General features: G+C 43.5%; 1 protein-coding gene across 2 annotated transcripts in view; it reads left to right on the plus strand.

Annotated features, from left to right (window-relative positions):
• Positions 1-20,937, plus strand: part of ZNF236 (zinc finger protein 236) — a 348,597-nt gene that overhangs the window by 54,560 nt on the left and 273,100 nt on the right. For both annotated transcript variants that reach the window (XM_033934375.1, XM_033934376.1), the window contains exon 4: positions 15,692-15,870. In XM_033934375.1, the coding sequence (XP_033790266.1) occupies positions 15,692-15,870 (179 nt within the window). The remainder of the gene's footprint in view (positions 1-15,691; positions 15,871-20,937) is intronic.

A 20,937-nucleotide genomic window follows, 5' to 3' on the forward strand; every position in this document is an offset into this window, starting at 1 on the left:
TCAAAGAGAAAGATGTTCCTTTTAAATACTGATTAAAAGTTTGTGAGTATAAAGCAGGGGTGCCCAATAGGTCGATTGCGATCGACCGGTAGCTCGCCAAGGCAAAGTGAGTCGATCACCCAGGACTCACTTTTCCTTGGCGATCTATCGGGCCGATCAGTCTTCCTCTCCCCGACATCAATTGTGCCGTCAGAGAGGAAGTTTGGGCCAGCCAATCGCTGCCTGGCTGGGCGGAACTTCCTCTCCGATGGCAGAATTGACGTCGGGGAGAGGAATGCTGGTTGGCCCAAAGCAGGGAGAGCTTGGGGCAGAGTCGGCGTCGGCTTTGGGGCCTGTTATCCATTGGTGGCGGTTTGGGTCCTGTTCCCCGATGGCAGTGGCAGTGGCTTGGGGAAGGGCAGGGAGAAAGAAAGAAAGGGGGCAGGCAGGGAGACAGAAGGAAAGAAGAGAAACAGAAAAAAAGAAAGGGCATGAAGAGAGAAAGAAAGAAAGGTCAGGGAGAGAGGAAGAAAAAGTTGGGGGAGGGAATGAGGTGTGGAGGAGAGGAAGCATACAGGCTGAAAGAAGGGAAGAAAAATTGGATGCACAGTCAGAAGAAGAAAGTGCAACCAGAGACTCATGAAATCACCAGACAAGGTAGGAAAAATTATTTTATTTTAAATGTAGTGATCAAAATGTGTCTGAATTTATATCTGCTGTGTATATTTTACAATATGGTCCCCTTTTACTAAACCGCAATAGTGGTTTTAGCGCAGGGAGCCTATGAGCGTCGAGAGCAGCGCTGGGCATTCAGCGCTGCTCCCTGCGCTAAAAACTGCTATTGTGGTTTAGTAAAAAAGGAGGGGGGTGGGTATTTGTCTATTTTTGTATGGTTGTTACTGAGGTGACAGTGCATAGAGTCATCTGCTTTGACCTCTTTGAAAAAACCCCGGAATAGGAATGATAATTAACATTTTCTTTTTTTTTTTTCTTTTTTTCTTTCTTTATTCATTTTTTCATATTACAACAAGTGTATCAGAAAAATACATATAATCTTATAAACACACTTGATTTTCCTTCATGAATACTTTAAGTACAATATATCATATTCATATTCATATTTTTATAATGTTTTAGATAATATGTAAATCATTTAATATGTATGACAAATATAATTAACATTTTCTATGCGTACAGTGTGCGTTGTGTTTTTTTAAATTTTATTGTTGGTAAATCATTTTGACTTGGTCATTTTAAAAATAGCTTGCGAGTCAAAAAAGTGTGGGCACCCCTGGTATAAAGTATCTACAGGCATCAGACATATATATATTTTTTTCCCATAAATATTTTTATTACATTTTTAAAAGAAGAACAATACACAATGCACCATAATAAACAAAACATAACACTGAGTACAAAATATTAGTCTTGGGATTCAAAAAGGTACCATACAAACAATCATAAGACAGTATATAAATCAACATTTATGTAAGGGTTCCCATATTTTGTTAAATCTTCTCAAGTTGCCACACTTAACTGCAAATATTTTTTCATACTTAACGTATAGAGACACCAAATTGCACCAGTTATTGTAATCCAATTTAGAAAAATCCAGTGAAATATTTATTTAATAGTCATCATTACTAGGGGCTCCTTTTACAAAGGCTTGTTAGGGGCTTAACGCGCGGAATAGCGTGCGCGCTAGCCGCTACCGCCTCCTCTTGAGCAGGCGGTAGTTTTTCGGCTAGCGTGCTAATCCGGTGTGTGCGCTAAAAACACTAGCGCACCTTCGTAAAAGGAGCCCTAGGTTTTTCAGTAATTGAGTTTTATAAGTATCCAACCCAGCATCTTTCCCAATAGTACCCAATATAAATATTCGATAAGGTTCTGACAGAGAAAGTACCTTAAATACAGTTGACCAAACTTTATCCTAATAATCAACCATGTAAGCACATGTGAACAACATATGCTCCAAAGCGCCCACTTCTAGCTTACATGACCAACAAACATTCCTCTCCTCTGTTTACTATCTATTTTAGATATTTTTAATGGCATCCATAAAGCTTTGTGCATAAAAAAAAAGATAGATTGCATTATACTAGCCAAATGTAAAGAAGATGTAATTGACGTCAAAATCTTTTCCCATTGTGTTTCTTCCAACTGGAAGCCTAAATCACGTTCCCAAGTACTTTACAGGCCCTGTGGTTGTTTACAAGCAGCCATTTTGAAACATTTGTACCATTTAGAAGCTGCTCCTTTACAATTAAGCAGTAAAGAACAAAGGGGTACACTTCCCCCTCCGTATTCGCGAATTCCGTATCTACGGATTCGCTTATTCACATGGTTTTAAATCAAAAAATGCATTTTCATTTTTCAAGCTATTTTAAGCCTTTTAAGCCCCCCCTTAAGCCTTACCTGGTGGTCTAGCGGGTTTTCGGGGCAGGAGTGGAAAGATCACTCCTGCTCTGTGCAGATCATTCACAGGAAATGGCTCGAGACAGTATGGGAGCTCAGGGCAGCCATTTCCTGTGAGCGATCTGCACGGGGCAGGAGTGGGAAGATCGCTTCTGCCCAAAAACCCACTAGACCATCAGGTAAGGCTTAAGGGCGTTGGGGGGGGGGGGGCTTTTAGGGCTTAAAATAGCCGGGGGAAATGGGGGTTAGGGGCAGAACTGGCCCGAATATTATTCGTGGTTTTTTAATATTCGTGTGCCAGCTCTGCCCCTAATCCCCGCCAATATGGAGGGGGAAGTGTATACAATCTGGTTGTTAAACTTTTTAACTTATGTTGCAAATGGGCTGATTTGATACAATGCAAGAGCTGAAGCCATCTATATTTGATGTTTAGGTAACCCATATTTATCCACCAAATCCTGAAACGAAACCCAATCCTGATTTTTCATTAGTTGTTTAACCTGTCAAATGCATTTTCCCAGATTTTCCAGTGAATAGTCATGCCTTGTATTTTAAAAATAGGGTTATTCCAAATGGGAGCCCAAATATGTCATTCCATTGAAGATTAATCACCATTTTCTAATTCCTGAAAAGCAGTTTTGGTAGCCAAGAAGATATTATTTTGCTCATTTTTAGATTTAATGAAAGGGATAGCCCATAAAGGCACACCAACAGTAACAGATACAGATTCCTCAAATCTGAACCATGGTGGCAACAATAACAGTTGGTCCGAAAGTATCCACTTTGAACTTTGCCTAAGTATGAAGGCCAAGTGATACTCATAAAAACTGGGAAACTTGACCCCACCCCAACATTTATCACCCTTTAATTTATTTAAACTAATTTGGGGGGGGGGGTTGTTTTTCCATAAAACTTTTGTTAACATTGTCTCAATTTTGTGATAAGTAGGTTCAGTGTTTCTTTGATTTGAATAAGCCCTCTGATTCTCCTTGGCACTACATATGGGATTCTTTCAAAGCTTATATTCAAGGAGTAATCATTACATACTAAGCATATTGGTACAAAAAGAAATTAGAACAAATTAATAACATGGAGTCTCTTATTAAGACCTTGGAAAAGGAATATCATGAGAATCCTGGTAATACAGCAGTATTAAATAGGTTACGACAAGAAACTTTTTCTTATAATCTCACCCTTAATAAAGAAGCCAGTAAGCAGGTTTTCATACAGCATGCAACTTATTATGCTACTAACAACAAATGTGGTCATCAACTTGCGCAATATTTATGTTCAAATCTTTTTATTGTGATTGCAAATAACAGACAATCAAGAACAGGGCAAAGTCAAAAGAACCAACCATCAAACAATACAGCATTTTTAGGTTTGTAGTCGGTAAAACAGAAGAAGGAAACTCCACCCCCCACCTCCCTCCCCCCCCCAAAGAAACAGACAGAAGAGGACCAACAGGTCTCTCGCATCCCAAAGGCCCGTACTCTTGTGGCGTTCGGTATCTTCAATGAGGATTTCCCCCCCCACACACACACAAAAAAAAGGGGGTGTCTGTAGTGACTGAACCCGGCAGAAAGCACATAGCACAGCAACAAAGCTAAGCCAGAGGATTCAAAAGGAGATTACGTCCTCTAGGAGATAAGAAAGCCAAATAGACTCCCCAAACCAGCAGAAAACTACACCTGCGACGAGGGCGACCAACTGCCTCTCGTGCCTCCCATGTGGCCAAATTATGCACCAAATATCTCTAGTTCCAAAATGAGGGAGGCTCAGAAGCAGTCCAGGATTGCAAAATGCATTTGCGAGCAAGGAGACACACCTTACGACACCAGTGGAGACCAATCTTCCCTCTAATTTTTCATAGGCTGTGTGTGCAAAAAATTTCATCTGTGTGCATTTTAAAGAAAAACTAAATTTGTGTGCGCTATAAAAATGATTGCCAGAGGACCCGGAGTTCAGTTATGGGCATTTATGGGCAGGTCTTTGAGTTTAGTCTGAATTAACGATAACACAATGTAATTTTAGTTACACTTTATGTTAGTTACACTTTATGTAACATAAAATCTCATTTCAATAAACATAAATTATGTTTCATTGAAACGTTTCATTGAGCGCTACCTATAAATAAGGTATCATTGTACTTTATACTTAAAATTTAGAAAATAACAGCAATTTAGTTTTCAAAGTTTTTCCCTGCGATCTTTCATATTTATCCAGTCCGAATAAATTCTGTCAAGATCTGTTGAGCCTCCATCTTGAAGGTAACTCTTAACACGCATCAGCATTTCCAAATGCTCTAAATGTAAATGATTCCTTTGTTTAGTCTTCAAATTGTTCATTAGACTAAAACCATGCTCACAATCTGAACTAGATGCTAAGAATGTGGTACCAATGTCCATCAATTTTGCTAAATCTGCAAATTGATCATTCTGAAATGCAAATTTCGTCATATCTGGAAAGCTGTTTATCAGATTGCTTTTGATTTTTTCTGCAACAAGGAATTTAAAGTCATTGTATTGCTGAATAATAACACTTTCCTCCGAAAGAAATTGTTTATACTTTAAACAAAGAGATCTGATATGTCCATTTCCGAAGTCAAAATCACATTGTGATATTGCTGTACAGTCAAAAGCAGACCATTCCTCAACTTCATTTTCAGGAAATATTTCACCCAGATGCAAACATAGGATGTTGATGAAGGTTAATATGGAATTAGTATCCAATGAAACTTTTTCTCCAGACCTCATCCTGTTGTCAAGAAGACTGTTGACTTTATCACTCCACTTAACCTTGTCGCCTAAGTATTGCATTCGAAGTTTGTTCAATTTACCCTATGCAAGATAAGCTTCCAGTGGTGTCAAACCATGTTTTTGAAATGCCATGGTTAAGGAAGCCAGTTCTGATAAGACATCATTCAAAACTTCAAGTGTAATATGATATTGTTCACTGTTCAGCTTCTTATAACAATACTTTGCAATAGGATTATTATCTTTGTCGTCAAAATATTTTAACAGGGGATCATAATTTTGAATAATTGCTTTAAGTGCAAAGTATCTAGATAACCAGCACACTTCATTCAGAGGTCTGAAAGCAATTGATTCACATTCAGATGCATCTGCTATTTCTTGAAATTTGCATCGTTTAGTAGAAGACCGACAGAACACCGTGTACACAGTTCTCATTACAGTTTCTACTTCTTTCATCAATTTTACTTCTTTCCATGAATCAGAAAGTCACAAATCTTCCCGATGTGCAATACAATGTTGCTGCACTAAATTTGGAATGTCTTTTCTCAGCTGTGCTGCAACACCATCTATTTTGCCCAACATAACAGAGGCACCATCAGAGGTGAACATAACCATTTTATTCAGGTCAAATTCATGTTTCCTATAGAATTCCCTAATTGCTGTTACTATTGATGTAGCATCACATGCTTCCAACTGTAGCATCCCACCAAATGATGTCCTATACTCATTTGAATTGACTGGCCGATACTTAAAGTAGAGTATTAAGTACTTGTTGACAGAAATGTCTGTGCTTTCATCAACAGTTAACGTATGATACGTTGCTAATTTAATGTCTGCCATACGATCATCTTGCATGATGCCATTGATAATTACAAGAAATTCAAACGCGTGGAGGGGCATAATCAAAAAAAGCGTCTAAGTCCCCTTTTGGCCTAATGTTCAACCCAGAAGCTGGGAAAGTGTCCATAACCAAAACAAACGTCCATGTTTTGATTATGGCCTTCCTCTGCCTAAACGCCCAATCTCCACTACGTCTACAAGTACCCCCACAGCACGTCTACACTTTTTAGCCATAATGAAACAAAAACACACCTAGGCCACAAATGTCCAACAGAAGGGCTTTTAGGCGAAGGAGGAGCCAGTCCTTCGCCTAAAAGCTGGATTCTGTAACCAATGCCTGTCAAAAACAACACCGGTTACAGAATCCCCCCCCCCCCAACGATCCAGGCAGGAGGGTGCCCAAGCCCTCCTGCCATGTCAAACCGCGACCCCCCCCCTCCCGACAACATCGGGGCAAGAGGGAGCTCAAGCCCTCTTGCCCCCCCGACTCCCTGACTCCCCGACACGATTGGGGCAAGAGGGAGCTCAAGCCCTCTTGCCCCAGCCAACCGCGGCACCCCCGACACAATCGGGGCAAGAGGGAGCTCAAGCCCTCTTGCCCCCCCGACTCCCCGACATGATCGGGGCAAGAGGGAGCCCAAGCCCTCACCCCTTTGCGACCCCCCCGCTAGTTGTTTGGGCCAGGATGAAGCCCAAACCCTCCTGGCCCAGCTGATCCTGCCCCCCCGCCCCCCGACAACATCGGGCCAGGAGGGAGCCCAAACCCTCCTGGCCACGGCAACCCCCTACCCCCACCCCGCACTACATTACGGGCAGGAGGGATCCCAGGCCCTCCCCTCGACGCAAACCCCCCTCCCCCAATGACCGCCCCCCCAAGAACCTCCGACCGCCCCTCCAGCCGATCCGCGATCCCCCTGGCCGACCCCCACAACACCCCCACCCCCCTTCCCCATACCTTTGGTTTAGTTGGCCGGACAGACGGGAGCCAAACCTGCCTGTCCGGCAGGCAGCCAACGACGGAATGAGGCCAGATTGGCCCATCCGTCCCAAAGTCCCGCCTACTGGTGGGGCCTAAGGCGCCTGGGCCAATCAGAATAGGCCCGGGAGCCTTAGGCCCCTCCTGGGGGCGGGGCCTTGGGCACATGGTCGGGTTGGGCCCATGTGCCTCAGGCCCCGCCCCCAGGAGGGGCCTAAGGCTCCCGGGTCTATTCTGATTGGCCCAGGCGCCTTAGGCCCCACCAGTAGGCAGGGCTTTGGGACGGATGGACCAAACCGGCCTCATTCCGTCGTTGGCTGCCTGCCGCATAGGCGGGTTTGGCTCCCGTCTATCCGACCAACTAAACCAAAGGTACGGGGAAGGGGGGTGGGGGTGTCGTGGGGATCAGCCAGGGGGGTCGCAGGTTGGCTGGGGGGCGGTCAGAGGTTCTTGGGGGGGCGGTCGTTGGGGGAGAGGGGTTTGCGTCGAGGGCAGGAGGGCCTGGGATCCCTCCTGCCCGTAATGTAGTGCAGGGTGGGGGTAGGGGGTCACCGTGGCCAGGAGGGTTTGGGCTCCCTCCTGGCCCGATGTTGTAGGGGGGGTAGGATCGGCTGGGCCAGGAGGGTTTGGGCTCCCTCCTGGCCCGAACAACTAGTGGGGGGGGGTCGCCAGGGCCAGGAAGGCTTGTGCTTCCTCCTGGCCCGATATTGTTGGGGAGTCGGCGGGGCAAGAGGGCTTGGGCTCCCTCTTGCCCCGATCGTGTCGGGGGTGCCGCAGTTGGCTGGGGCAAGAGGGCTTGAGCTCCCTCTTGCCCCGATGTTGTGTGTGTGGGGGGGGAGTGATGCATCGCGGCAGGAGAGATGCCTCATTTCCCCTACCGCGATGCCATCACTCCTCTACCCGAACTGCCGCGGGTCGCGGCAGTTCAGGTAGGAGAGTGATGGCATCGCGGTAGGGGAGATGAGGCATCTCTCCTGCTGCGATGGTTAGGTTGCCGGGCCGCTGAACTGATGGCGCCAGCGGCCATCAGCTCAGCGGCCCGTTTTTCGGCACTTAGACCTGGTTTTATTTTGTCTAAGTGAAAAAGGTCTAAGTGCCGACTAAACTGTATTGGTTATACCTGTTGTACGGCTAGGTGTAGGTCGGCCCACCTCCCACCCACTGCCCGCCCTTTCCCCTCCTCTAAACACACCTCTTTTCTCTCTGTGCGTTTAGAGGCAGGGGAAAGGCCTAAGTTGGTTTTAGATACATCTAAAATCCAGCTTTGGTTATGGGAACTTGGACGATCAGACTTTTTGATTGTCCAAGTAGCCATTTAGGACACTTTTTAGACTTTTTTTTTTGATTATTACCCCCATAGTTTTTGCTTCTCCAGCTATCAGGTATACTAACATACTTCGCCATGTGCTCATTGATATCTTGAACAGAGAGCATTGAGATATTCATCTTAATGGTCAGCACAACACTGTCGACAAGAACCTTAATTTCATCAGGACTGGAACGCTTCCGTTCATTACTAATTTGCCTGTTTTCTTTTTTGGTTGGGCTTTCAAGCAACATGTTAACCAGTCCCCCTCTTAAATTCGGATTTTTACTTCTGAGTTTCCTAATACTGTTGGTATGAGATTTACTTGATAGATGGCTTTTCAGAAAGTCCAGTTTCCAAACATCATCCCATATTTTTCCAGTAGAGAATTTTCCAGTTGCTTTGGCTTCTTGACAATAACAACACACAACTCCATCATCTTCGTCATAGGTAAATATTTCACACAGTCGAACACGCATTGTATTTTGAGATTCCGGTGTCTCCGTTTCAACAATTTCTTCAAGCCATTCAGACCTAAAAGCTGTTGCAGCTCTCTTGCGTTTTACACTTTTCACCATTCGCGGTTTAGACATTTTAAAAGTTATATCTGGTTGCAATTTAATAAACGAGTACAGTTATACAACCGCAGTACCACACTGCACACTACGGTTCCATTAAATAAACAATATGGCGGAACTTCAGGAAGTCAAAGAATCGGAAGTGTTTCATATCCTATGGGCCATAGGCTATGGCCCTATGGGGCAAGTGACGTGTCAAGTTCAAGTGCCAAAGATAACGGAATCACGTGAATGACTTAAAATTTATATTATAGCGCTTCAATAAATGTGATAAATGGGAAATCGGAACAGCTGGTCTTATGCAACATTTCATTTTAGCAGTGAAAATCATTTTAGGCAAAAATTTATTTTTTTGGGCGCGCTATTTTAATTTGTGTGTGCGGGTTCGGCAAGTTGTGTGCGCGTGCACAAGCGCACAGCTTAGAGGGAACAGTGGTGAGGACCCCCCTAGGAAGGCCAAGAAATGCCCCAGGCAGGTCAAGGACCAATTGCTCTACAGTGCCCTCAACCGGACATAAAAATAAGCCCCGTAAGTAATGGACAATAGACATTCAAAAAACTTGGACAGTCCAACAATCCCAAAAGGAATGGGTAAAAGTGCTGTGATCCCGACCACATTTCAGACAGTTTATGCAATTGTACCTGAGTATAATAGGCCCTATAAATCACTCTAACATAACACTCATGAAACACTTCCCCAATGAGCAAGCGAGGGACCTGCAGGGCCCGCAGAACATTCCAATGACTGAGATCCATGTGAAGCTCATGCCCCCCAGCTCCCCTGTATCCGTGAAACATCTTTGGGGTCAGCAAATGCCAAAAGTGCCCTATACAACGCCGATCCCAAAGTAGAACAAACCACCACCCCTTCAAAGAAAACCCAAAGATGCTCCCCCATTGGCTGTGCGACCCGTTCCTGAGGAAGGGAGAGAATATAGTGTTTAACTTGACAATAGGCAAAAGTATCACCCCAGCACCTACCCAAGCGGTCCCCAAAAGCAGCAAGGGGCTTCAAACAGCCCTCCTCAGTCAACAGGTGTTCCATGACACTAATTCCACGAGCAGCCCAGCTAAGAAAAGCAACTTGTGCAATATTTAAAAGCTAAAAGGAATCCAATCTTTTGCATTGAGTGTCATGTGTATGAATTTCTCCCGGTTTGTCAAGAAGTTATATGTGTGTGCTCACTGCAAAGAGCTCCTAGCTCTCAGAGAACGAGTACATTCCCTTGAGGCTAGAGTAGCAGACTTGGAGGAGCTGAGGGAGACAGGGAAGTACATAGAGGAGATCTACAGGGATGTTGTAGAGAAGTCCCACCTCCAGTCTGATAGACCTGTGCTGCCTTGGAGGAGAGAGGTCTTCTAGAAGGAGAGCATCACCCTGGTGAAGTAGGAAATAATCCTATAGCTAGGATCTGCCCACCAGGGGATGCAATATCCTCTTGCACCAAGGATGTGTCTCCAGGGGCTTCTGCCCAGGAGGGAAAAGTTAGGACAGTGGTTGTAGTTGGTGATTCGATAATTAGGCATGTAGATAGCTGGTGGGCGTGAGGATCGCCTTGTCACTTGCCTGCCTGGTGTGAAGGTGGTGGACCTCATGCATCACATAGGATTTTAGATAATGCTGGGGGGAGCCAGCTATCCTGGTACATGTGGGTACCAATGACATAGCAAAATGTGGGATGGAGGTTCTGGAAGCCAAATTTAGGCTGTTAGGTAGAAAACTGAAATCTAGAACCTCCAGTGTTGCATTTTCAGAAATGCTCCCAGTTCCACGCACAGGACCCAAGAGGCAGGTGGAGCTCCGAAGTCTCAATGCGTGGTTGAGAAGATGGTGCAGGGATGAGGGATTTGTTAGGAACTGGGAAACCTTCTGGGAAAGGGGGAGCGTGTTCCGAAAGGACGGACTCCACCTGAACTGGGATGGAACCAGGCTGCTGGCGCTAATGTTTAAAAAGGAGATAGAGCAGCTTTTAAACTAAGATGTGGGGGAAAGCCGACAGTCACCTAAGAGCGGATGGTTCAGTGTAAGGTATCCTAGGAGGATACTATTGAAACAGAATATTTAGGGAGTCCCGGTAGAGAGGTTCCAATAATGGTGAAAGAAAGCCAGAAGGTTTTAAGAGGAAGGCAGAGTAAAAGACTCAAATTTTCCCTGTTGTCTCAGCAGCCTGTAGTTGCAAGGAAAAAATACAATTTGAAGTGTCTGTATACAAATGCTAGAAGCCTAAAAAATAAAATAGGAGAGTTAGAGTATATAACACTGAATGATGAGATAGATATAAAGGCATCTTGGAGACCTGGTGGAAGGAGGACAATCAATGTGACATTGTGTTACCTGGGTACAAATTATATCAAATAAACATTCTGTGTAACATAGATTGTAGCATTGGAGAGGGGCGGAGTGTTCTCCCACGCCCGCAGAAGTCCTCCCGATTGGTGGTAAACTTGGAGGCAAGCAAAATTCAAATTTTGAACCGTCACAGTTAACTGGGTTTCTCTCTATGAAAAGGCTTGAAGGGGAGATAACAACAATAAGTTAATGTGTTATTAATGCTCCTGTAACCATAGTCAGATAGCCTACCTTGATAAATGGATGACTTCCCATGATTTCCTTATTTTTTCACTCAGATTTTTGGATCCAAAAATTTTGGACTATAATTATTGATTAAGTAAAAAATTTATTTTGTAGTTTGTTTTACTCAATGTATCTTTTTGTAGTTTATGTTTTACTCAATGTATCTTTTTGAATAATCTGTACAAGAAGGTGTTCTTGATAATAGTATTTAAACTTAAATAAATAAATAAAAAAAGAAAAGGTTCAAAGAAGAGCGACCAAGATGATAAAGGGGTTGAACTCCTCTTGTATGAGGAAAGACTAAAACCAGTAAGGGCTCTTCAGCTTGGAAAAGAGACTGCTGAGGGGAGATATGATTGAAGTAAACAAAATCCTGAGTGGAGTAGAACGGGTACAATTGGATCGATTTTTCACTCTGTCAAAAATGACAAAGACTAGGGGACACTCGATGAAGTTACAGGGAAATACTTTTAAAACCAATAGGAGGAAATATTTTTTCACTCATAGAATAGTTAAGCTCTGGAACACATTGCCAGAGGTTGTGGTAAGAGTGGATAGCGTAGCTGGTTTTAAGAAAGGTTTGGACAAGTTCCTGGAGGAAAAGTCCATAGTCTGTAATTGAGAAAAACATGGGGGAATCCACTGCTTGCCCTGGATCGGTAGCATGGACTATTGCTACTCCTTGGGTTTTGGCCAAATACTAGTGACTTGGATTGGCCACCGTGAGAACGAGCTACTGGGCTTGATGGACCATCGGTCTGACCCAGTATGGCTGTTCTTATGCTCTTATGTATTCATGCTATTCAGGATAATTGTGGAAATGTGTTACAGATGGTTTCAGAAATTGTAAGTGTTTCCGAGAATATTATAAATTATATACTTCTGAAACAATGGTGAATGTTGGTTCTTCTTTTCTTGATGAGTTAGAATATCCTGTATTGTTGGATACACTCTATATCATGTTAGCTAAAGATATAGGGGTCCTTTTACTAAGGCGCACTAACCGATTTAGTGCACGCTAAATGCTAATGCATCCGTTAAATTCTATGGGCGCCTTGGAATTTAGCTAAAAGTACCCCATGGTTTTTAAAACTGAAATTTATGATGCCATGAATGATATGACATAAGAAGAATAGTCTTACTAGGTCCATCAAGCCCAGTAACTCGTTCTCACATTGGCTAATCCAGGTCACTAGTACCTAGCCAAAACCCAAATTCCATGCTACCGATCCAGGGCAAGCAGTGGCTTCTCCCATGTCTTTTTCAATAACAGACTATGGACTTTTCCTCCAGGAACTTGTCCAAACCTTTCTTAAAACCAGCTACGCTATCCGCTCTTACCACATCCTCTGGCAATGTGTTCCAGAGCTTAACTATTCTATGAGTGAAAAAATATTTCCTCCTATTGGTTTTAAAAGTATTTCCCTGTAACTTCATCGAGTGTCCCCTAGTCTTTGTCATTTTTGACAGAGTGAAAAATCGATCCAATTGTACCCGTTCTACTCCACTCAGGATTTTGTTTACTTCAATCATATCTCCCCTCAGCAGTCTCTTTTCCAAGCTGAAGAGCCCTAACTGGTTTTAGTCTTTCCTCATACAAAAAAGTATCCTTCCGGAGATGGAAAAAGGACCCAACGGAGGAAAATCACCAGGCGCACAGGAAATGCCAAAAGGAATGCCACCAAGAGGTTAGAAAAGCGAAAGGGGAATACGAAGAGGGGCTGGCCAGGGAGGCAAAAAACTTCAAGGCATAAGTTACGTAAAGGGGAAGCGACCAGCGAGAGAGGAGGTGGGGCCGTTGGACGATGGGGATAGGAAGGGAGTGATTAAGGAGGATAAAGAGGTAGCTGAGAGGTTGAACACGTTCTTCTCGTCGGTTTTCACGAGCGAAGACACATCTAATATACCAGACTCAGAGGAGCTCATGAGTGGGGAATAGGCCGAAAAATTGGAGCACATAGAGGTAAGTAAGGAGGATGTCCTCAAACAGATAGACAGGTTAAAATGCGGTAAATCACCGGGCCCGGACGGGATCCACCCAAGGGTTCTGAAGGAACTAAGACAAGAAATAGCGGGCACAATCCAGCATGTTTGCAACCTATCCTTGAAAACTGGTGAGGTACCAGAGGACTGGAAATTGGCGAATGTCACACCTATCTTCAAGAAGGGATCGAGGGGTGACCCCGGGAACTACAGGCCGGTGAGCCTGACTTCAATTATAGGGAAGATGGTGGAAGCTATGATCAAGGACGGCATTTGTGAGCACATCGAGAGGAATGGCCTACTGAGAACAAGCCAGCACGGATTCTGTAAGGGAAGGTCGTGCCTAACGAACCTTCTGTACTTCTTTGAGGGAATAAGCAGTCGGGTGGACAATGGGGAACCCATAGACATCATTTACCTCGATTTTCAAAAGGCTTTCGACAAGGTGCCACATGAAAGGCTGCTTAGGAAGCTGTGGAACCACGGGGTGGGAGGGGATGTGCACAGATGGATCAAGCACTGGTTGTCGGGTAGACTGCAGAGGGTCGGAGTGAAGGGCCAATATTCTGACTGGCGGGGAGTCATGAGCGGTGTGCCACAGGGATCGGTGCTGGGGCCGTTACTCTTCAATATATTTATCAATGACCTGGAAAAGGAGGCAAAGTGCGAGGTTATAAAATTTGCAGACGATACCAAACTGTGCGGTAGAGTTAGGTCCAGGGAGGAGTGTGAGGACCTGCAAAGGGACCTGGACAAGCTGGAAGACTGGGCAAACAAATGGCAAATGCGCTTTAACGTGGAAAAATGCAAGGTCATGCATATAGGGAAAAAGAACCCGTTGTTCAACTACAAATTGGGGGGGGGGGCATTGTTGGGAGACAGCAGACTTGAGAGAGACTTGGGTGTGCTGGTGGATGCATCACTGAAGCCATCTGCACAGTGCGCAGCAGCCTCGAAAAAGGCCAACAGGATGCTGGGCATCATAAAGAGGGGCATAACAACCAGGACGCGGGAAGTCATCATGCCATTGTATCGAGCGATGGTGCGTCCACATCTGGAATACTGCGTTCAGTATTGGTCGCCACACCTCAAGAAGGACATGGCGATACTTGAGAGAGTCCAAAGGAGAGCAACGAAACTGGTAAAAGGACTGGAACACTGCCCATATGGATAGGCTGGGGCTCTTCTCTCTGGAAAAAAGGAGGCTCAGGGGAGATATGATAGAGACCTTCAAGATCATGAGGGGCATAGAGAGGGTGGATAGGGACAGATTCTTCAGACTGAAGGGGACAACAAGTACGAGGGGGCATTCGGAGAAACTGAAGGGAGATAGGTTCAAAACAAATGCAAGGAAGTTTTTTTTCACCCAAAGGGTCGTGGACACTTGGAATGCGCTACCGGAGGAAGTGATCAGGCAGAGTACGGTACAGGGATTCAAACAGGGATTGGACGGATTCCTGAGGGATAAAGGGATCGTGGGATACTGAGGGAGGAGCTGGGATGTAACACAAGAATAGAAAGCTAACCAGGTAATAAGTATAGAAACCCAACAGGTCGTGCATGTGCAAGACTGGAGAGTTAGGACTACGATGGGAAGATAGGACTTCAATGAGAAACCAAGGTGGCAAGGGAGCCCCTTCTGGTGATTCAGACAGGTGACCTGTTTGGGCCGCCGCGGGAGCGGACTGCCGGGCAGGATGGACCTATGGTGTGACCCGGCGGAGGCACTGCTTATGTTCTTATGTTCTAATGTGTTTCGGAGCTTAACTATTCTTTGAGTGAAAAAAAATTTCCTCCTATTGGTTTTAAAAGTATTTCCCTGTAATTTCATTGAATGTCTCCTAGTCTTTGTAATTTTTGATGGAGTGAAAAATCAATTCACTTACCGTTCTACTCCACTCAGGATTTTGTAGAATTCAATCATATCGCCCCTCAACCATCTCTTTTCCAAGCTGAAGAGCCCTAACCAGTTTTAGTCTTTCCTCATACAAGAGGAGTTTCAACCCCTTTATCATCTTAGTCGCTCTTCTTTGAACCTTTTCTTTTTGTATTTATTTATCCCATCAAACCCACAGTTCAGCTACTTTTTGGCCTTTCCCCTGTGTCCAGGGTTGTTTATGAGGTTGGTATACTTTATTACTTGTTATAATTTGCTAATCAGTTTATTCCATGTAATGCTTTCTAACATTGTAGGAGTTTGCTGAAGGGGTCTTTGTTCCTTGCTGAATGATAACTTTTGTTTAAGTGAGTATGAACCTAAGTAATGGTCTTATTTCTTTTTAGAATCTTATATGTTCAGAATGTGGGGATGAGTTCGCTCTGCAGAGTCAACTCTCCTTACATATGGAAGGACATCGTCAGGAGCTGTCTGGCAGCAAAATCTACAGCTGCAAAGCTTGTAAGAAAGTATTTGAGGCATCACTGCAGCTTAAAGAGCACATGAAAACACACTATAAAATCAGGTGAGAACTTGTAGTTTGACTTATGTTGCCAATCAGGCCGCCAAATTGAATACATGGCTCGGTAAAATGATGTTAGAAGCATATTTAGATTTTAGGAAATTGTTAAAGACTTATTTATTTAATAAGTTGATATCTTAACATTTTTCTCTTAACTTCATTATATTTTTTATTACTTTTTATCTCTTTATTTTTAATTAATTAATTAATTTTTTTTTTTAATCATTTTTCAATAACATGTCAAGTATCCACTTGTACAGAAAGATAAAGTTAAACAAGAAATAAAATACAATTCAAATTATAATCTACTAACCTAGTATAGTGGTACCTTGGTTTACGAGCATAATTCGTTCCAGAAGCATGCTCGTAAACCAAAATACTCGTATATCAAAGCGAGTTTCCCCGTAGGAACTAAGGGAAATTCGCTTGATATGTTCCCACCCACCCCCACCCCCCGAGGCCAGCAGCGCTGCTCTTACCCCCCCAAGAACCGGCATTGCTCCCCCCGAAGGCCTCCTCTGCGTGATCCGGCACCCTCTCCCCCCATGATCCGGCACTCTCCTGCTCGCATCGCACCCCCCCCCGCCGCGATCTGAAATCCCCCGAGAATCTCAGAGAGAGTATGAGCTCGCAGACCTTGAGCATGCGCAGATGCTCAAGGCCCAGCAAAGAAGAGGAGGCAGATCTTCAGACACCGGCACCAACGCACAGGACATGCCGGTGCCAGTGCTGGTGGCCAGATGGAAGTAAGAAGCGTGTTTGGGTGGGTCTGGGTGATTTTAGATTGCGGGGGGGGGGGGGGGAGTGCGACGCGAGCAGGGGGGGTGCCAGATCACGGGGGTAGGGTGTCAGATCGCGGGGGTCGCCGCTCGCAAATCGAGGCAAGCTCTGTTTCCGAGGCGCCGATTTTGCTAATGTTTTGCTCGTCTTGCAAAACACTCACAAACCGGTGCACTCGTAAACCGAGGTACTACTGTATATCTTAACTTTAACTCAAGTCCTCAATATAGATCCAAGATGTAGAATCAGCGAGAATATAACAAAGAAATATAAATAAAAACTAACAACTATATTGGCTGAGACAGGAAATCAAACAATCTAATCTAAGAGTGCTTCATGTTCCTCCTCCTATTTTCAGTCGAGCCGCTGACAAGAAGGTTGTCAGTTGGCTAGGATCAAAGAAGACATATTTTTGCATTTGATGGCAATGACATTTTTTGGAATGTCCCGTCATCCGGGATACATGATAGGAAAAGGTTAACTTTTTTTCCCTTTTAATGGGTAAATAATACACTTGGGTGAATGGCGGTAACAGTTCTTCAGTAATTTCCATCGTCTCCATCATGTAACATTTCAACATGTCTCTCAGAGTTACTGCCGCAACTCTGGGAAACTTAATTAATCTGAGGTTATTGTTACGGGAAAAGTTTTCTAAAGACTCCAATTTTCTCCTTAAGTTGATATTATCTCTCACCAGTGTTTCTGTTATTTGTTTGGAAACTTTCATTTCTTGGGAAGAATTTAATGTTGAATTTTTTAAAAATCTTGTAGATCAACTTTAATATTCTTAATTTCATTTCCTTGAGTATTAATTTTATGCTCTAACTGAGAGAGCTGAGGATTTATTGTTTTAGCCTAATCCGCCACAAGATCCCAGATAGCTTCAAGAGTTACCTCTTGGGGTTTCTTTAGTGTAAAGGAAAGATTTCTAGAAGAAAAGTTAATGTTCTCTTGGCTGCAGCTCTCCTGCTCACAGACAAGCCGTGGTGCTGGCAGGTCCCTAGATACTAAAGGAATGCCCTGTGGGTACAGGGGTTCAAACTCCATGCTCCCCTCTAAGTTCCCATTAGCCTCCGGGGAGAGTCGCTCACCGACTTCCGATGGCTCCTCCACCCGTGGGGAGCTGGCGATCCTGGGAGGAGGGGGGAGGCACTCCAGCGTCGGGGCTCAAGGTGATTTCTAAGCCCAAGGAGGATACTTCCGTCTCACCCCAGCGCATTTCCAGCGGGTGTGCCAATGCTCCCAAGATGTCCTGCATTCGGTGCAGGAGCTCGTCTATGTTGCCGAGACTGGCTAGGCCCGAATGCGCCCTCTGCTTCGGCATGTTACAGGTAATTGGAGATAGGAGAACAAAATTAGGCGAGCTCTCTGATGCAGAACACTCAGCCAAACAGTTAATCTGCCATCTTGGATGATCGATTCCAGTGGCCGTCTTTTTATCACTTGCATTTCTATCTATATGGCATGCTTTTTATTCTGATGTATTATTGAAATATATGTATAGCTCGTTGTATTTCACCAGGATATTTTGATGGAATTGTTTGTATTGTTTCCTGTGTTGTGAGCCACTTAGAACCTCCCCGGTATGGCGGCATACAAATAAATTATTATTATTATTAATTACATATTTTTTCCTCCTTTGCATAGACTTATTGTACTTTGTTTTATATATCTTGCATCAAATAACTATGAAACATGAGAACTGATTATTTTGTTTACAAGTGCATCTGTTACTGTAGATAGACCATGCACAAAGATAAAACAGTCACAACCTCTACAAACAAGCCTGAGCAAAGGAAACGTCAAAAGAGCCACTAGTCCAAATAAGGTATTGTAGGTAAAAATCAAACAAGTAACATTTATTCTTGTACAATCCTTCTGGAGGCTGAACGTTAGGGTAATCAATCCTTTCCAGCCTTGAACTATAGGGAATGCAAAACCAATGAATAACCCTCCTACTGTGGTCATCTCCTGTGACACTCCCCTGGAATCTCAGTTTCGTTTCCTATATCCTTGGCTGTAGGGGCTCATCTTTTCTGCTCCTGTTTTATTTTTAATATATAGCAGGGGATACTGGAGTTTACTGAGTGGATTTCTACGTCCAGTATCCCCTGCTATATATTGACCCTTGAAAAAGCCAGTATTCAAGGCGAAACGGGTCCCATTAGGGATAAGAAAAACCTTGACTGGGTTTAGATTGCAGTGGGAATCTGTGTACCACCCTAGAGATAAGTTTTATCAAGCTTATTTATTTCTAATTTATGATAAGATCGAATTATATAAAAAAGATAAAAAGACAAAAAGAATTTAAGTAGAGTTAAAAGCACTTCACGGAGAGGTTTTTCAGGTCAATGAAAGATATTGGAACCCTGACTAATGCAAACTGTTTTATCCTAATTGGATTGTTTGCCGGGTTACTGAGACCTTTTCCTCTCTGTTATTTGTGCATTTTGAACTCAGCTGCTGAAACCCACATTCTCGGATGGCAGCCTGTAATTGTCGTGACATGTGCACTGGCACATTGTTGTGAAGAAGCAGCATGCCTGCTTTGAGTTTTCCTTGTCTTTTCTCATTGATTGACTCTCGCAAAGCGATCATTATGCTGGTGTAACTCTCCCTGGTTATGGTTGTCTTGTGTAGCATGAATTCCAGAAGCAAAAGCACTTCATCATCCCAGAAGACAGTTGCCGTGTCTCTGCCTGCAGATTTTTCTGTCTTGAACATTTTTGGGGTAGGGGATGACTTGTACTTCCACTGCATTGACTCCATTTTGGACTCAGGATCTCTGTGATAGACCTAAGTCTCATCTCCAGTTACCAAATGATGAAAAGAAATCACTTGGTCTTCACAGAATATCTTCAAGTTCTCTTGACAGCACTGGAGCCTCGTAGCCTTCTGACATAGTGTCAGCATTCTTGGAACCCATCTTGAACTAACCTTGGACATGTTCAACTTTTCATGAATTATTTTCCAAACTGTACCTTCCAAGATGCCAATTTCTTCAGCTATTCGGGAAACTTTAATTTGTCTGTCAGACAAAATTAAATCCTTGACTTTCTTGCACATTTCTGTGGAAGTTGTTACCACAAGCCGTCCAGTGGAAGGGTCATCTTCCATGGTCTTTCTACCCCACTTAAACTGCTTGCTCCAAAATTTTATTTTGTAGGATGATGGAGCAGACTCACCATAAACTGCAGTCAAACATTCATGGATCTCCTTTGCTTTTTCCCTTCTTTTGTGAGAAACTTTATCACTGAATGGTGCTGCAAATCTAGTAATTTCATACTTGATTCAAACGAGGACTCTCCTGACATCCTGTCTCTTGGAATGTTAGACTCTTACTGAGCTGCAACTGTACATGAGTAACCATGGATGTCACAACATGCACAGATTTGTTTGAACACACCTGCTACTTTCTTTCATACTCAGGTAGATAAATTATTGATCACCCCTTGTAATTAGCAAAATATTGTTTAAATTTTGACAAAGTTTCAAGTTTTTAAGTTTTATTAAAATTTGATTCTATCACTTGTCCAACTTCTAAGCGAGGTACAGATATAAAATATAATAGGGAAAACAAAAATAAGAAAAAAAAGCACCAAAAACAATACAATTAAAAAGGAGCATAAAACAACATTAATCAAATGGTATAACTAATAATAAACATATAGTACAAGACAAAAGGAAAACGGGGAGGAAATACAATTATAATAATAATAATAACAGCTTATATACCGCAATACTGTGAAGTTCTATGCGGTTTACAGAAGATTAAGCAAATGTAACAAATTGAATTGACTTTAAGAGGAGAGGAAGAAAGAGAATTAATAGGACAGGAAATTCATTGTTGAGGAGAGAGTGATCAAAAGGACAAGTTAATCGCTATAGAGGGGAGAGAGAAGAGAGGATCAGTTGTCTAGATGTTTTAGGAACAAGTGTGTTTTTAGACGTTTCCTAAATTCCCCATAAGTAGTGGGCGAAAGCAATTGTTCTAGGTCTCTACCCCACGATGCTGCCTGGTGTGAGAGAAGGTGTTCATGGTGTTTTTTCAGTTTACAACCTCGAACTGAGGGGGAAACGAAATTGGAATGTGAACTTCTCTTGTGGCTGTTGGCTGAGAAGAAGAAAAGGTCAGTTATGTATTTAGGGGCAAGTCCGTGTAGTGCTTTAAAGCAGAAGCAGGCAAATTTTAACTTTACGCGCGCCGCCATTGGCAGCCAATGCAGCTGCCGGTAGTAGGGTGTCACGTGGTCAAACTTCCTCAGCCCAAAGATCAGTCTGACTGCTGCA

The sequence above is a fragment of the Geotrypetes seraphini genome, chromosome 2 (assembly GCF_902459505.1).
Source record: "Geotrypetes seraphini chromosome 2, aGeoSer1.1, whole genome shotgun sequence".
Classification (NCBI taxonomy): domain Eukaryota; kingdom Metazoa; phylum Chordata; class Amphibia; order Gymnophiona; family Dermophiidae; genus Geotrypetes; species Geotrypetes seraphini.